At 44.0% G+C, this 17,638-nt stretch overlaps 1 protein-coding gene across 1 annotated transcript in view; it reads right to left on the bottom strand.

Annotated features, from left to right (window-relative positions):
- The window catches only part of LOC147604445 (mitochondrial import receptor subunit TOM20-3-like), a 44,269-nt gene extending 30,384 nt beyond the window's left edge, over window positions 1-13,885 (bottom strand). The window contains exons 1-4 of the mRNA XM_086794716.1: window positions 13,661-13,885; window positions 12,798-12,876; window positions 10,260-10,429; window positions 9,914-9,961 (exon numbers count right to left, since the gene is read on the bottom strand). Coding sequence (XP_086650842.1) covers window positions 9,914-9,961; window positions 10,260-10,429; window positions 12,798-12,876; window positions 13,661-13,771 — 408 coding nt within the window. The 5' untranslated portion in view covers window positions 13,772-13,885. The remainder of the gene's footprint in view (window positions 1-9,913; window positions 9,962-10,259; window positions 10,430-12,797; window positions 12,877-13,660) is intronic.
- Window positions 13,886-17,638: the final 3,753 nt, after the last annotated feature.

Here is a 17,638-nt window from a genome sequence, read left to right as displayed (position 1 = left end):
TTGAAACTGATGCCAGTGACTATGCTATCGGGGCTGCTCTATTTCAAGATGGTAGACCGGTTGCTTTTGAAAGTAAAAAGCTAGACGACACTCAATCTCATTGGCCAACCCTTGAGAAGGAGCTTTATGCTGTGATTCATGCTCTCAAGGTTTGGAGACATTATTTATATGGCTCCAAGTTTGTGGTATTGACTGATCATCAGTCAATCAAGTATGTGTGTAATGCGGATGATTTGAGAGGCAGGAAAGCTCGTTGGGCAGAGTTAATGCAAGATTTTGATTTTGAGATCCGTTATCGGAAAGGGTCCATGAATAGTATTGCAGATGCGCTTAGTCGGATTAGAGAGGTGAATTCTTTGTCGTTCACCGAGATTTCTACCGACTTATTTCAGTCATTGAGAGGGCTTTGCAGGACTGATAGTTATTTTGGTCCATTTTGGCAGAAGATCCAAGGCGGGAGCTCATTGATTGACCAAGACTCGGTGACTGAGCAGTCTACTATTCAAGCTGCAAGAGGTCAGTGGATGATTCGGAATGGTTTGCTATTCCGTAATGACAAAATTTGTGTACCACAGATTCCGGACATTAGTTCCAAGATTCTTAAGGAGTGTCACGACGCCCCTTCTGCTGGACACCCTGGGGTACACAAGACGTTATCGTTAGTGAAACACACTTTTTATTGGCCAAAGATGAAAGGATATGTAGAAGATTATGTTCTCGAGTGTCAGATTTGTCGGGCAAATAAAGCTGAACGCTTTAGACAGGCTGGGTTGTTGCATCCTTTGGAAATCCCAGGCAATAAATGGGAAAGTATTTCCATGGATTTTATTACCGGATTGCCAAGAACACATCAAGGCCATGATTCTATTTGGGTTGTGGTAGATCGCTTGACAAAAATGGCTAGATTTTTACCGACCCGGAAGACTATTACAGCTACGCAATTAGCTCGGCAGTTTATCGAGCAATTGTTTAAACTGTACGGGTTACCGCAAGACATAGTCAGTGATAGGGACTCTAAGTTTACGAGTGATTTTTGGAAACTTGTTTTTGAGAAGTTGGAAACAACTTTGAATTTGAGTTCCTCTGATCATCCTCAATCTGATGGCCAGACTGAAAGAGTGAATCAGATTTTGGAGGATATGCTTCAAGCGTATGTATCCAAAAGACAGAGTTCATGGGTGTATTATCTTCCTATGTTAGAATTTGCTTATAACAGTACTAAGCATACGAGTACAGGGTTTAGTCCTTTCATGCTTATGTATGGTTTTCAACCTAGATCACCTGTTACAGTAGGATTCTCAGGACTTCAGCATGATGCAGCACGTAATTTTTTGCAAGATATGCAGGAAATGTTACAAGTTGCAAAGGAATCTATTAGAAGTGCTCAAGACCGCGACAGGTTTTATTCTAATAGACATCATTCACCGAGAGAGTTCTCTGAAGGAACGATGGTGTATTTGCAAGTTCCGAAAGATTCCGAGACTTTACGGACAGATAGATCTCTAAAATTATCCCCTAGATACTGTGGACCATTTCGTGTTACACGACAGATTGGTTCAGTTGCATATGAATTGGATTTGCCTTCTCATGTGAAAGTTCATCCTGTATTTCATGTCAGTAGACTTAAGGAAGTACCGGGTGGAGCAAATCAGTTAGTTACTCCTCAAGAAATTATAGATGTCGAGGACATGACATTTGTTCCGCACGAACCTGAAAAGATTCTTGGATTTCGTGAAAGAAGATTACGTAATACGCTTATCACGGAATACAAGATTAAGTGGAAGGATCGTGTTGAGGAGGACGCTACATGGGAGACATTGACTACTCTTCAGAGAGATTACCCTGGCTTTTTAGTGAGCTCAGGAGTGAGCTCTTAGAGGAAGGGGAGTATGTCATGTGCACAGTGCGTATCTACCGTGTGCTACACGCATGCAAGACTAGTTTTGAGGCTTGGGGAAGCTTGGAACTAGGCAGGCTGATTGACAAGCTGAGTTAGGAAAATACTAACGGACAGACACCTAAGTATGGACAGGCGGGCGGCCAAGTGTGGACGCCCGATGACCGGCCAAGAGCCTATAAAAGGGTGGCCAAGGTTAGTTATTGTATTATAGAGAATCTCGCGAGTTTGTGAGAGCTCTATGGTCTTGGAGCCTGGATCTAGTGCAGACGTGCACCTGCTTTGTGCAGCCGAGAGGGCGGCAACAGTCTCGAGGCCCGCGAGGGCAGCTTCGTGGCGGTATGGGATGTCGCGAGGAGGAGATTGGTCAGTACGTCAACCTAGTTAGCTCAGCTCGTGGCTCGGTGGGGACAGCCAAGACTGTGGGCTTGCCCACGGCTGTCATGGTTGGGAGGTGAGTCAGGCCTGCACCCCATAGTTACTGCGGAACGGCGTTCCGCCTTCCTGGAACGCCAGAACGCCGGTCCGAAGCTCAACGCGTGCCCGAAACGCAGAAACGGGAGCCGGAACGTGGGACTTGCCGGGGAATGTGGCGGAACGGCGATCGGAACACCGGAACGTAGGGCGGAACGCCCGTTCCGGGCGTTCCGACATGTGCGCATGTTCGCGATGTCGGCGGCGGCCGTTTTTTTCCAGCTTTTGGGTTTATTTCGCTGCTGCGCCTGTTTTGTTGGCTGAGCTTGCTGCTTGAGTGCTCTCCCTACCACTCCACCCTTCCTCTTGGCTGCCCCACACTCTCCATTCCACCTACTACCCCACCCTTCCTCTTGGCTGCCCCACACTCTCCCTACCTCCTCTTGGCCCCTCCTCTTGGGGCTTTGCAAGTTGGCCCCTTCTTTTGCTCGGGTGGCACTCGAGTCTTGAGCAGGTAAGATTTAAAATTTGACGCAATGAACATTGGATTTTGGAGATTCTAGTTTGCTGCGTTTTTTTCCACTTTGTGGACAATGGCACCTCCTCGTGGCATAGATGCAGAAAACAGATCCCCTTGGTGGAATGAGGTGGATCTTGTGTCCAGATATGATAGTGCAAGAGGAGGAGGGTCACGCAACTGGAAGTGCCACTTTTGTGGATCCATTAAGACTGGAGGCACGGATCGTGTGCGAGCCCATTTTAGGGGTTAGAGGCAAAGGCATTTCTGTTTGCCCTACAGTGTCAGGAGCAGATATCATACGATTGCAGGCACTTGCAGATAGACTTGATGCAGCAGGGAGGCAGCCCTCTGTTCTTGATCCTCGAGGTACATCATCATCAGCTACACCTGCAGCAGGCGCGGCATCTTCAGCGAGTGCATCTACCCCATTATTTGGGGCTGCTCCACAGCCATCCGCACATGGAACAAATGCTTCCCAGACCCAGGCTTCACGAGGTCCAGTGCAGGCTAGTCTTGTGGCATCATGGCACCCTGGGAGGAGGGCACCCTGGGAGGAGGGCACAAGTGGATGCATCAGTGGCACGGTTTTTTTATGCTGCAGATGTTCCTTTGGTAAAGGCCCGCAACCCATACTTTGCAGATATGGTGAAGGAGATTGCTTCTTTCGGACCTGGCTATGCTCCACCCTCATCCGAGGCATTGCGCACTACACTTCTAGCCACAGAGAGGACGGCCATAGAGGATGCCTTGGGACCCATTCAGGATGTATGGCGTAGATGTGGCGTCACTATCATGGGTGATGGTTGGAGTGACACTAGGAGCCGCTCCATTCAGGGTATCCTTGCGTACTCCAGAGGATGTAGCTTTTTTATTAAAGCTATTGACAATTCAGGCGGGCAAAACTGCAGAGAGATTGGCAAATATTTGGAGTGAAGCCATTGATTACGTGGGTCCCAATAATGTCATCCAGTTTGTTTCTGATGGAGAGAACTCAAACAGGGCAGCAGGGAGGATCATTGAGGATAGGTACCCACATATTTGCTTCACTCCTTGCATGTCACATGGGCTCAACAATCTCCTCAAAGATATTGGTAAGCTGCAGTGGATGGAGCCTTTTATTGAAATGGGCAATCACATTGTTTCATTTATCACTCGCCACCACTACATTTTGGCTGTATTTCGACAGAGATCCCCAAAGGATCTCTTAAAGTATTCAGATACACGCTTTGCATATAATTTCCTTATGCTAAAGCGTCTTTTTGAAGTGAAGAATCATTTGAGGCAGCTTGTAGTTTGTGAGGAGTGGGATGCATGGCGAGAGCGTACCTCAGTGGGGCAGGTATTCGATGCAGGTCCATAGTTCTTGATGACACTTTTTGGGACACTGTTGAGGTATTGTTGTAGGTTGTGCGGCCAATCATTCTTATGTTGAGGCTTCTTGATGGAGATGAGCCTTGCATTGGCAAGGTGTACGAGGGGATGGACAGGATGATTGAGAGAATCCTATCTCTACAGACTTTGGATGGGGGTAGGAGACAGGAGCTATCTCGTCTTGCGACAGGCAGGTGGACAGAGTATCACTCTGCATTAGAGGCTGCTGCATTTGTGGTGGATCCAGAATTTCAAGGCAAAGGACAAGAGACAGATGCAGAGGTTGTGCAGGGTTGGGAGGATATCTTGAGGAAGCTTGTACCCAGTGCAAATGATAGGAGGGGGGTTCGTGAAGACCTTTCCTTCTATCGACAAAAGAGAGGCCTCTTCGCTTTGCAAGATGCACAAAATGATAGGTTCAATATATCCACTGCACAGTGGTGGGAGAATTATGGAGCAGATACACCATTGCTGCAAAGATTGGCCATTCAAGTGCTTAGCCAGGGTGCTAGCTCCTCGCCATGTGAGCGCTTATGGAGCAGTTTTGGGAACATTGCAAGCAAGAAGAGGAACAGGCTTGGTGTCCAGAAGGCAAATGACCTTGTATTTGTTAATGCGAACTTGCGTTTGCTTAATAAGTTCAGGGCTGAGTGTACTCCAGAGCCATTTATTGGATTTTGCCTTGATCTTGATGACAATGATGGTGAGGATCAGCCAGAGGGAGAGGATGATGTGGAGCAGCATGAGGATGAGCAGATTGAGGGACAGCCTGGACAGGAGGATGAGATCCCACTTGCTGATGACTAGTCTTTGACTCACCAATTACCTTGGCCCTTGAGGCTAGTTTTGTACTTGTCATGCGATGTACTTTCTTTTTCAGTTTCTATATATCCTCATGCGATGTACTTTCTTTTTAGTTTCTATTTGGAGTCTAGACTCTTTAAATTTTTAATGTTTAAGACTTTAAAGTTTAATCTTGGATATTTTAAATGTTTTGTCATTTTATGTCATATGCTGACATGTCATATGACGTGGCGTTCCCCGACGTTCCCGATCCGCTCTCGTTCCCGTTCCCGCTCCTGTTCCAGCATCCGACGTTCCCGGAACGTTCCCGTTCCGTGGTAACTATGCTGCACCCCCTTTGTTGTTTGTTGTTCATTTGTTTGCATGATTCGAGTTTCGAACCAAGATCGATCACGAGGGGATCCGTGGGGATTTGACACTAGCTCCAACTCCAACGATTTTCTACTTCAGTATCCTTAGCTACTCAAAGTGACCCTCCACCTATGTTGCACTATGTAGCTCGGAGGTGGCAGAAAGCGCCCCTGCTGGCAACCCATTCCCCACATTGTAAGTACCACCTCGGTATCACACGTGTGGAGTGTGTCGAACTATAACCACCAAAGATCTGTTTGCCAAGAACAAAAAGACTTGATGCAAAAGGGAAACCGGTCACTGTGTATGGAGAAGAGAGAGAATAGAGAATTGATAGGAATTACTATAGAGTTAGACACTGAGATATAGGAAGAGTGTTATGGTGTTATGCTCTCTGCTATTAGTCATCTATTGTATTATGAACATAGAGAGTGTGACTGTACTCCGGAAATGTTAGCACTTTTGCTCTATTCTGAACTGTCATGTTCCTGGAATATAACTAAAAGTAAGCTTGCCATCTCATTGTAAGTCTGCAACATCACTATTGTACTATTATGATGTTAGTTCATGAGAGAGAGTGTGATATATTTAGTGGAGTGTGCAGAGTGAGCTAAGAGAGTGAGTGAAGGGTTTCTCCATGGGAGTCATGTTTAGTGTGACTCTGTGACCATTTGGCAGTTGGTGTTTGTGCCCAAAAACTCTGGTGGGTGACTGAGTGTCTCCCACGGCATTGCCTGATGGGTTTGTTACCACAGACTGCTGTCTTTCCTTTTTGCTATGAAGGAAATCAATGAGAAACACTTGGCGATCCTGCTGGGGAATAATCTCTTAGAACAAGTCTAAAAGAGAAATAATAGCATGGAAGGAATTCCTCAGAGAAGTCAGAGAGCTTCCCACTATACAACTCAAATAGCTTCAGGTATGCTTCACGCATGTTTAGGGATTTAAGAATAATGAAAAGTAATGCCTTCCAAGAGACCCTCTAGAAATCTTGCAGTTGGAAGTACCTCGCACAATCACAATCAAGAAGGCATTGCTAAAACTTTTGCAACCCTGCACGAATAGGAAGAAGTATCAGAATTCATGTCCAACTTGGACCAAGACAAGGAGTGCCAAGAGCGAGAAGCCGAGCGTAGTCTCGGTTTGCAAAACCCAAGAAGGGTGGAACAACATAACCAAGAAGAGAAACTACAACAAAACCCAAGAAGGGTCCATGGGTCCGGGCATGAGTTCCATCATGTGAAAAGAGCTCGGAGGGCCAAATAGTTACAGTTGGTTGGTTGGCCAACTGTGCCAACTGCATGTCTAGATACAATGTATCTGAAAATTGTCCACATTCAATGAACTTGGGCACCAATATGTCCACCTTGTGGAAGCATGTCTACGTGACACTCACCTGGGTGATGCAGGTGAAAGGATCCATACAAAATGGATTGCACCTTCAGAGTTACCCCGAAGATGCAAGTCTACCGGGACTCCTTCCTGTGGACTACAGAGAAATTAGAATAGGTTCATTCAGAAGCACCGCTACTTTGCGTGTGTGTCTCATACCATGCGGATTGCGCTTGGGCAGATTTGAATCTTCTATTACCACCTATGAGTGGAGACTAGGAGAGCAGAGGGCATTGCCAAAAAAAACAGGTTATGTAGCCTCAGCAGTTTGGAGGTCGAGACAGAAGAGCACATCATCTGAAAATGTCCAGTATAATACATATCCAGGCGAGATTTCACTCTCCCTTCCAAGAGGGCGTTGGCCCATAATCCAGGATTGTCGACTTCCTGAGCCAGCCGTGTCTAATACCTTGCTGCTCATCAAAGACCCAAAGCTCAAAAGAAAAGACCACACTCCATGCGATGCCACAAGTGGACACACCTCAGGAACAGAACCATTTTCAATCTTATGGTGATGAATGAGTTTGGATCCCTGCCATGTCTATCACTAGATGAGGTCTTGACATGGTTCTGGAACCCTACCAGCCTATGACATATCATGCCTTCATTGTCCACATCAGTGTCTTCTAGGCACACTTCACAGTTTCCATCTATTTTTCAATTTCATTATGCTCTGTTTAGGTGATAGGGGTGCCCTATGCATCTTCCACTATAGTAGTCACACATGTTGTGTCATCAATGGTCTCATAGGCCATTGAAAACGTTAACGAATCTCTCCCTCTCTGTCACGTGCACACCAGTCAGGTGTACAGTGACATGGCATCATTATGGAATCATATTAGCATCTCAGATTCATCAGGTATTTTTACCAGCATTTATCAGGCATTTTTAGGCATTTTATGAGGCAGCCGACTGGTATATTGGTATATTGGTATTTTATGGGAGTTATGCACTGGCCGACTGCAGTCCACCTGGCCGACCAGCAGCATGCACCCATATAAATACAGGCGCCTCTCCATTCAGTAGTTCATCAGCCACTCAGTCTCATCAGGGGCTCATCAGTGAAGCGCATCCTCCTCAGGATCATCTGGCGTTTCAGCATAACCTCATCAGCATCAGGTACATCTAACGCATCATCTTCAGCATCATCCACAGTTAACGCATCATCCTCAGCATCATCTAGAGTTAACGCATCAGTTCAGCCATCATCTTCAGCAAAACGCAGCAGCATACAGTCCATATTCAGCAGTCAGGTCTGCGTTTTCATCATCCCCTCAGCATTCAGCTTCTGTTCCAAAGCCTCCCTTCAGTGTTTCCTTTCCAGGAGATAAGGGAAAGAGTGGACAGCAGTTCAGCACGCATTTCCAGCACATAGTCAGCATATTCAGCAGCATAGATCCATTTGGATCTTCATTGTAACCGCATTCATTCATTTAATATAGCTGCACTGCATTGACACAGACTTGTCTATCTCTTGTATATCTGTTTGTCTCTTAAACATCATTAAGTGCAGTTAAGTGTAGACTAAGGTTGTGATTACTACGGTCGAAGCCTCTACATGTCACATTGGTATCAGAGCGTCACAGGGTAGCCAGCCTTAGAGCATGTTCATTCCATCAGTCATGCAGTCAGTCATCATTTTTATCGCTTCCGCACAGTTAAACCCAGTTCTGAAAATTTTGCAAGCCACCCTTAGGGATTTTCTCTTAGGTCTGCATTAGTAACCCATTCATCTGCATTCTTGCACAGCATATAGGGTTGCACATGGTTTGCATAGCAGTCATCTTAGCAGTCATCTTAGCAGTCAGTCCTGCATACATGTTACCCATGAACTCTCAGGGAAGAAGAACATCCACCATCAAAGGAGCACATAAGTTTTGGCTGGCAGCAGGGGGTTTCTCTTCCACAGAAGACGGAAGTTTGCTCCAACATTCGCCTCAGGAGGTTCAGAGCTTCAGGTACGACGGAGATGGTAGGTGAAAGGTTTCCAGGAACAGGTCAGGGGTGACTCAGGTATTTGCCATTCAGTTCCCACAGTACATAGCGTCTTGGCTCAAGGATTTCACTCCTGCAGACGGCCTCAGTCCCAGCAGAAGACAGAAGGGGGCAGTGGTTCGGAGGAGAAGGATCGCAGACGACGAGTCGAAGGTTGCCAGGTATCCACCCAGCAACAGTTTAGCAGCGGGGAATGTCACGTGCACACCAGTCAGGTGTACAGTGACATGGCATCATTATGGAATCATATTAGCATCTCAGATTCATCAGGTATCTTTACCAACATTTATCAGGCATTTTTAGGCATTTTATGAGGCAGCCGACTGGTATATTGGTATATTGGTATTTTATGGGAGTTATGCACTGGCCGACTGCAGTCCACCTGGCCGACCAGCAGCATGCACCCATATAAATACAGGCGCCTCTCCATTCAGTAGTTCATCAGCCACTCAGTCATCATCAGGGGCTCATCAGTGAAGCGCATCCTCCTCAGGATCATCTGGCGTTTCAGCATAACCTCATCAGCATCAGGTACATCTAACGCATCATCTTCAGCATCATCCACAGTTAACGCATCATCCTCAGCATCATCTAGAGTTAACGCATCAGTTCAGCCATCATCTTCAGCAAAACGCAGCAGCATACAGTCCATATTCAGCAGTCAGGTCTGCGTTTTCATCATCCCCTCAGCATTCAGCTTCTGTTCCAAAGCCTCCCTTCAGTGTTTCCTTTCCAGGAGATAAGGGAAAGAGTGGACAGCAGTTCAGCACGCATTTCCAGCACATAGTCAGCATATTCAGCAGCATAGATCCTTTTGGATCTTCATTGTAACCGCATTCATTCATTTAATATAGCTGCACTGCATTGACACAAACTTGTCTATCTCTTGTATATCTGTTTGTCTCTTAAACATCATTAAGTGCAGTTAAGTGTAGACTAAGGTTGTGATTACTACGGTCGAAGCCTCTACATGTCACACTCTCTCTCTCTCTCTCTCTCAAGCGTGGATGCATGACACGTGAATATTTTCTCATACATGCACAAACATGCAAATGGTAGCCATGAGAAATTATCCAGCACATTACAAGAATTTATCAGCATACTAAACACTAGCTATAATAAATGAGATGAGTGAATCTTGAAATTGCAACAATAAGTAAAGTGCTTACCTTCAGTGACATTTCTAGAGCTCTTAAATATTGGACATTTTCCTGATCCTGGTCAAAAAAAAAGAAAGAAAGGAGACATGTCACCAAAGGGATTTTTCAAGCCAAAGCATTCAGTACCTTGATCACGAGTCTCTTCCTTCCCGAGACTAGAGAGCTCTATGATGAGTTTAAGAGAAACAAACAGCATTGTCCTTTGAGGGGATACTAACACGGTTTTTACTTTATACTACACTGGTGTTAACTTTTTCATGCTGCAGTATCAAGCAAGACAACTATTCAGCCCGATTCCACTTAAAACTGTATGCACTAATCAGAAGAATTAGAAGAGTACTAAGATGCAAATTACCTCATCTAGAGCCAGTTGGAAGCACTGAGTGGCCTGTTTGAAGAGAGTATAAGCTTTGGTGCCATCAGTCAAAAGGAACCCTTCAGAAGTATAGGCGTTTCCCAGACACCATCTAGTGTAATGCTTTCTCGGCTCAAGCTTTAGCGCCTCCTCGAACTTTGATACCGCCTCTGCGTCAAGACAAATTTGATGTTGGACGACAAATGCAACCAGATACATATAAGCAGCAAGTGAATCCAAAAATGTCTACATTGGTGGCTTCAAGAAGGACGCTGACTCATCCATAGGTTGGTACGCCCCTAAAACAGATCAAACCTGGCCGGCATGCTAGCCAACCTGCAGCTGGCGCATGGACTGCCCTCAGGTTTCCACACCTGGAAGCCCTTCCTGCTAGATGCGGTTTTAGTTGCGCTGAAAACGGAATAATTCGGAGGCATCCTCAAACACACCTTAGTTCTTCACTTGGTCATTGCTCCGTCTCTTTCCTCTCCTAGGCTGCTAGTGCTCATTGCAGGAAAGGCTACAGCCTACCACCTTGTCCTTGCACACAACACTAAAACCCAACAAGGTACCCCTTGTTCAGACATCTGAGATATAAACTAAATAGCAAACATCATTGTGCGATTACTTATAGCCAATTTTGGCTTTTGCTATATCTCACAACAAAATTAGGAAGTGGTCTGCCAGCTGTCTGACCTGAAGTGCCCAAATCTGAGCATCCTTCCTGTCCGGGCCTGCCCATGAGCCACACCTAGTGGCCATTGTGTTAAGATTTGGCTGCTCGAATGGTGGTGATTCAACGTCACCATGAAACGTTTCAGCCCCGAAACGTTTCACCTCAAAGCGGGGCAGCAAACACTGAAACGTTTCACCCCTCGACAAATGCTTACTGAAACGCTCGACCAAAACAGCTACACACACACACACACACACACAACATACATACATACACACATAAATATATACACTCATAAATACACATAGATACACACTTTTTTAAGTGAACACATATATACATACATACATATACATATGTGTATATACACATATACATACATACATATGTATGTATGTATGTACGTATGTATTTATGTATATACGTACGTGCATATGTAAGTATGTATGTAATAGAGACAGAGAGAGAGACTTGAAACTGAGAACATGAAACGGTGTTTCAAAAATGGCAACACATTTCATGGTGACCATGTGCTGATTTGAAGACAACCTTCACAACCCCTCTATATTCTTCAACGAGTCCTTGCTCATCTGCCTGCAACTCTAGCCCAACACTGTTTGCCTCTTAGTGTTAGATCTGCATCATATGTTGCGAATTCTACACATACCCAAGTGCAAGTTTCCTCCCTAATGTCCTATTCTAGGCCCCATGCATGGGGAGGAGTGATGCAAGCGACAATGTGCCTGTTATTAAGGCTTTTATTGCAAACCCCCTTGTGGATCTTCATCAGCCCACCTTTGGTCTTCAGCTGGACATTGTTCCTTCTATTGTCAACCCCGCTACATAGGTTTTAGCTTATTGTCTTCAGGTGACAGCAATGCATTCCTTGCTCTCACTCCTATTGGCCATCTTTCCTCCCCATCATCAAGGCTCACACATTGAGCCTTTTAGCATCTTGCTATTCTAGCCCACAGCAAATGTTGCACATAATGTGAGTACCTAGCAATGAACCACCTGACCAACTGGCATCAAGTAAAGAAATGCTTCAGAGACACATGTGTTCATTAAACGAATCCTCCTTTCCTCTTGTGCACTTCTACATGTGCTAACACTCCCCACCTACTCTTTCCTTCTCTCTTTCTCCTGAAGGTGCACACCATGGTCCCTGGATTCTCATAGACGAGACAGTATATTTTGCTTTGCACAAGACAAAAAAGAAGGAAAAACTCGCCACTTCCTTCAGCAGTCTACTTCCATCGTGGTGTGAATTGTGAAAACTTTCCAGGACTGTCGCCCAAGTATATATCAAAGCCTCATCTTTGATTGGTCTTACATCACGACACCCTCACATTTTCTCAACATGCTGCTGCTTCTCAGTCATTTTCCAAGCAAATCCACCAGTAGCCTTTTCAGAAAGACGAGGCTTGGAAGTTCCATTGCATGCAAGCTTCTCACGTCCTGTGCCCACTTGTTTAAATGACACGTAAAAAAGACCTCAAATGCCATATTCTTACTAGTTGTGCCAACAACTCTTTATATTCAATGTGTCATCGAGTTGCGTACATAAATAGAGCTTGCTGGTTGTGTCAACAACACTTTATAAAAGTATCTCAAGATGCCATTGAGTTGCATATCTAGCCCCGTGACATGACCCCCCTCCCTCCAGTGATATCCAAACCCTCCTCCCTATCTCGTTTAAGAAAAATTATTCCAACAAGCAAGGGTGTTTCTCTTGCAGCTCAACTCCAAGGTTCTTATGCAGTTTGAAAAGGGGCATTACACAGTTACAATCATACCAAAAAGCAACTGACAAAGCCAGCAACACATGGAAAGGAAAGTGCATTTGGGAAAGGTGGTCCAACCTTGAACCATATCTAGGGCTGATTGTCCTTGCCGAAACTGGGCCAATTCCAGTAGCAATCCACCCCACTTTGTCAGGTTCTGCAAAGTTTAAAGAGCATAAAAGACAGCTTGAGACCTAAAAACCTGTAGAATGACTTGATGCCAACATCATACTGAAAAAACATGCAGACAGAACTAAAAGACGACCTTGATTTTTGTGAAACTAAATTTCTACGTCAATAGTTGAAAAGGAAGAAATAGAGGCCTGCGGCTATATGTAGACATAAGAATATGTGTTTTTATATCACGCGCGCCCACTTTGTTGCGTGCATGCGTGCAGAGAGGAAGATGATTCAGATAACACATGCATTGAGAAAAAAGGCAGAAATCAAAGGCCAAACCTGAGAGAAGAAAACAAACAAAGACCATTAAGTCCATCAACTACTGCGAGAGACAAAGGTTGGCAGTGGTGCAGCCGGGGCATGAAGGCCTCTATGGCACTGTTAGCACAACTTGTCAGCTGACAATTCTCCAGCAGTCCTTGGGCTGAAGGAAGGCCATCAAATGAAGCAGAAGAGAAAGGTGAAGGAAGACCAATTAAAAAAAGCTTGAACTCCGAGACAAAGTGAAAGGCCATTGAAGAAGGCTTGGGGAGAGGGAGAGGGAGAGGGAGAGGGAGAGGGAGAGGGAGAGGGCCCAATGGCAGAAAACGAGAAAACAAGGATATCAATAAAGCAAAGGCCACGGCATTTGTGTAGAAAACAAAGGCCAGAAAGCGGAAAGAGGAAAGACAAACATGAGATTGAGGGCATGGTATGAGAGTAGAAACGCCGCTAGTTGGAGAGAAAAACCTGAAGAAAACTTGGAGAGAGAGAGATGGTACCTCTGCGTCGAGAGGGGAGCGAGCGTACTCGGCAGCGGCCTTGTCCCGCGCGTTCTCGATGGAGAAGCATCGCTCTATCTCATGGCGAGGAAGAAGCGAGTAGGGATCCATAGCAGCTTGTTGTCGCTGCTCCTTCTGTAGTGTCTGTAGTGTGTAACGCAATCTCTTCAGAAACTGCGAGAGGCTACCGAAGAGGAGGGGAATAATGGCTACACTTACAGTAGTACCTCGAGGTTTAAGTCAAAATGTCTAGTTTATTAATTTTAGTTGATAATTATGTTTGAGATTTGTCTCCATAACTAAAACCCTAACATTATAAGTGTCCTATGTACATACTCACGCAAAATCAACCCTTACCTTGCCTTCCTTCTGTAAAGGTAAGAGCTCCAATGGATGGGCTGACCAAAGAGATTCCTCGCTTTCTGGGGCAGGCCTCTGCAGATGGTATTGTAGGCTAAAACTAATTATCTTGAAGCCTTCTCACTAGCTACTGGTGTCCCTTCTGGCCAGCTAATTAGGTACTTGCGTACCCTATTGGGTGGGAGTCTCCCCACCAACAGTGTGCCTGGAAAATCATGGGCTGGCATTTCTTCAATCTCTCTTCATTTACTTTTACCTTGGGTTAGATGGAAGAAATCCAATCTGAGGACATTCAAGCAGTGGTTGAAGAGGTTCTTCTAGTCCAAGGATACTATACAGCCTGCTATGGCATTAATTAGTTGGGACATTATCTCTCTCCCTAAAGACTCATCATTGGTCTACCTCTTGGCCTCAAGAGCCAATGGGATGCCACACATCAAGCTATAGCCAATATTCATTGGCACTGTAATACATATTCTTCCAATAGGTTTAGAGATTGGAGGGTATTCAGTTGTCGCCTGCATAAATTGAGCAACAAGAAAGTCTATCACAAATTAGCAAGCCGGGGTTCCCTCCACATCAAAGTCAAGAAAACAGGGGGGTATTCCTTAAGTCCCACGAAGCTTGGTGATATCCTAAATTCTCTATGGGCTCTGCTAATTCCTTTAGAGGATCGTTTATTTCTTTGGAAGGTCCTAGTTGACTGCTTAATGACATGTGAAAAAGCTAGGAAGAGAACTATCTCAGATGGGCTAATATGCACACTCAATGAAATGTTAAAACATATCTTTAGAACCAAAAGTTAGAAATACAATTTCAAAATTTTAAAAAAAAATCATCAATAACAATTATTTGATTGTATAATCTTTGGACTAATGACCTTTCACAAAACATTTTGTTGTACTTTTATTGAAACATGTAGCACTCTCTAAGAAAATCTATTTTTTAAACATATCAAATCTTTGTACATATGATAAAAAAGAGACTTGCAAACAAATATAAAAGGTTTTAGAAGAATGCTAAACATCATTCATGTCTAGGAGGCAAGAATACATTGGAAAAAAAAAGGGTCTCCATTTGCATACAATGTATTACTTTGTCACAAACAAACATAAAGTGATTAGAGGAGTAAGTCAGTACCTAATGTCTTATGAAACATGGAAAGCTTTCAGTAAACCAAACTTGGCACCAACTCTTCATCATCTAAAAGAAAAAATAAATTATCTCTGCCCAGCCAACATGAACAGTAAACTGGATTCTCTTCTTCATCATCTGAAAGTAAAAACAAATTATCTCTGCATAGCCAACAAAAACACCATCAACATCGTCTACATCATTTCTTCATTCAGATCTATATCAAATAGTGGGATCTTCTTCAAAAAACTTGCAACATTCATTTTCCATAAAGAAAACCCTTCTAATATCTTGAATATGAGTGTCATCTTGGGAAGCTTATTCACATTCCCAACTACATGAGCTCTTCCCATATCCATACCATTCCCAATTCTTGAAATGATCTAACATGATGCTAGATAGCACTTTCTAGTACAAAGGATCCTTAAGAGTGTCGTAGGCAATGATCTTGTCAACCCGTTACTTATGTTATCCATGGATATATACGCCTTCTCAAAGAAATCAATGGACATTAAGCATACTTTGTTTTCTAAATCAACTTTACTATATAAAGCATTTTGTCTCCCTCAAGTTATCTCCTCAGCACACACATTATGTGTAAAAAACTTAAAGTGAGATTTATGCATCTCTTTAATGCATAAACATCATTTAAGTTTTTTTCACATTATACACATCCCCACCAAGAAGGGGATATTTTTGGCATGAGCAGTTTCAAAATTTGGCTCACAATTTTCTAAAATCTCAATGTCTCGTTCTCTTTCTAGGTCCCCTTTAACTCTCTCTCTAGGCCTTATCTTTATCTATCCCTCTACCTCTCTCTACCTCACTCTAACCATCCACCTCTCTCTCTACCTCCACCTCCCTCTACCGCTCCCTCCTCTCTCCACCTCTTTCTACCTCCCTCTCTCCACCTCTTTCTACCTCCCTCTCTCTCCACCTCTCTACCACCACTTGCTACTTCTGCCCACCTCTCTCTACCTCTACCATCCCCCTCTCTCCACCTCCCTCTACCACACACACACATCATAATTCAAGTAAGTAATCTAACCATCCCATTTTTTCAAATTATTATGATCCTCGTTTTGATTAGCTAATTATATTTGTACCAAATGTATACTAATATAATGCACATAAAAACTCTCTCTCTCTCTCTCTCTCTCTCTCTCTCTCTCTCTCTCTCTCTCTCTGCAACTCCAATCCTACACTAGAACATGTTTCCTCAACAATCAACCAAGGATTTGCATCCAAGGGCAAGATAGAGCAGGAAAAAATAGAAGATTATTGAATAGAAAGATATCTCTACTCCCTAACCTCGTCCAAGACTAGCCCAATCCCCAATAGTGGCACTATTTATTCGTGTCAAGAAACTTCTTGCTCTTTAGTAAGGAAGCATAATGATAGTGTGGTCAGACCACTTGTCTTGGATCATGCTTGTGCAAGCTAAGCAACCACATTAGTGATTGTTGGATAACAAATCAAGGACACATTATTGGGTTGTGGGGCGCATTTGAGGGTCCAAATGGTCTCAAGTGTGATTGTGGGAGTTGTGCATGGTCTCTAGGCGATTTATTGTAGTCTAATATGGTCCTAGTCAAATGATATGGTCGTTTGGTCATTTTGGACCCTTGGCTGATGTTTAGAGTGGTTTGGCAAGCCTTAGCAATGTGTTCAAGCACTCTTGTAAGCAAGACATCCTCTCTCCAGATTCTGTCTAGATCGCCAATCAATGCTCCTTGTCCAAAGCATGCAGGTGGGTGGATGCCATCAATTTGTAAAACAAGTTTGCAAGTAGTAATATTGTTTACTCTTCACTCCTTTTTGCAATTTAGTGCTTCGTATTGTATTGATCTTGGTTCCACTATTGTGTATTCTTACACACCATCCTAAGAACTAAGAGAATAGGCCATCACACTTCAGTTTGGGGCACAAGAATGAGGGAGGGGGCGCCCGGAGACATGGGAATTTTTTTTGTAATTGCTCGGATAATTAACCTTTTCAAAATTTCTCGAGTATTTCATGGGTGAGAATTACCTAACTGGAGGAAAGAGGAAAATTTCATCTTTTTCTCTCATTTTACAAATCAAAATAGGGGAAGGGAGAGGTGTAGTATACTTTGCATTTGTTTGAGGAAACCAACAATATTGTCCAAGAAAATGAATTTTATTGGCTTAACATCGGGGATTGTGATGAAGTGGGGTTCTTTTATATTTTTTTTCCTACATGTGTGTGTTTACGCATTTATATGGATGGGATGTATGTTTACCATGTTGTCTTTCTTGTTCCTTATGGGTGTTGTTGTGTGTGTGTGTGAACAGGGGCAAACGGGATTGTGTAGAGAAGTTAGTCTCTCTCAACAACAAGCATGTCAATACCAAGGAGTGCTAACCCATCTAGAGTCATCATAGCACATTGCTTGTGGGGAATGGAGACCTCAAGGGTTGTCAAGCCCTCAAACTCTACTAATGCAATGCTTGGACCTCTATA

The sequence above is a fragment of the Cibotium barometz genome, chromosome 61 (genome assembly GCF_041138505.1).
Source record: "Cibotium barometz isolate CiBa-2024 chromosome 61, ASM4113850v1, whole genome shotgun sequence".
Classification (NCBI taxonomy): Eukaryota; Viridiplantae; Streptophyta; class Polypodiopsida; order Cyatheales; family Cibotiaceae; genus Cibotium; species Cibotium barometz.
This window is presented reverse-complemented; position numbering and strand designations above follow the sequence as displayed.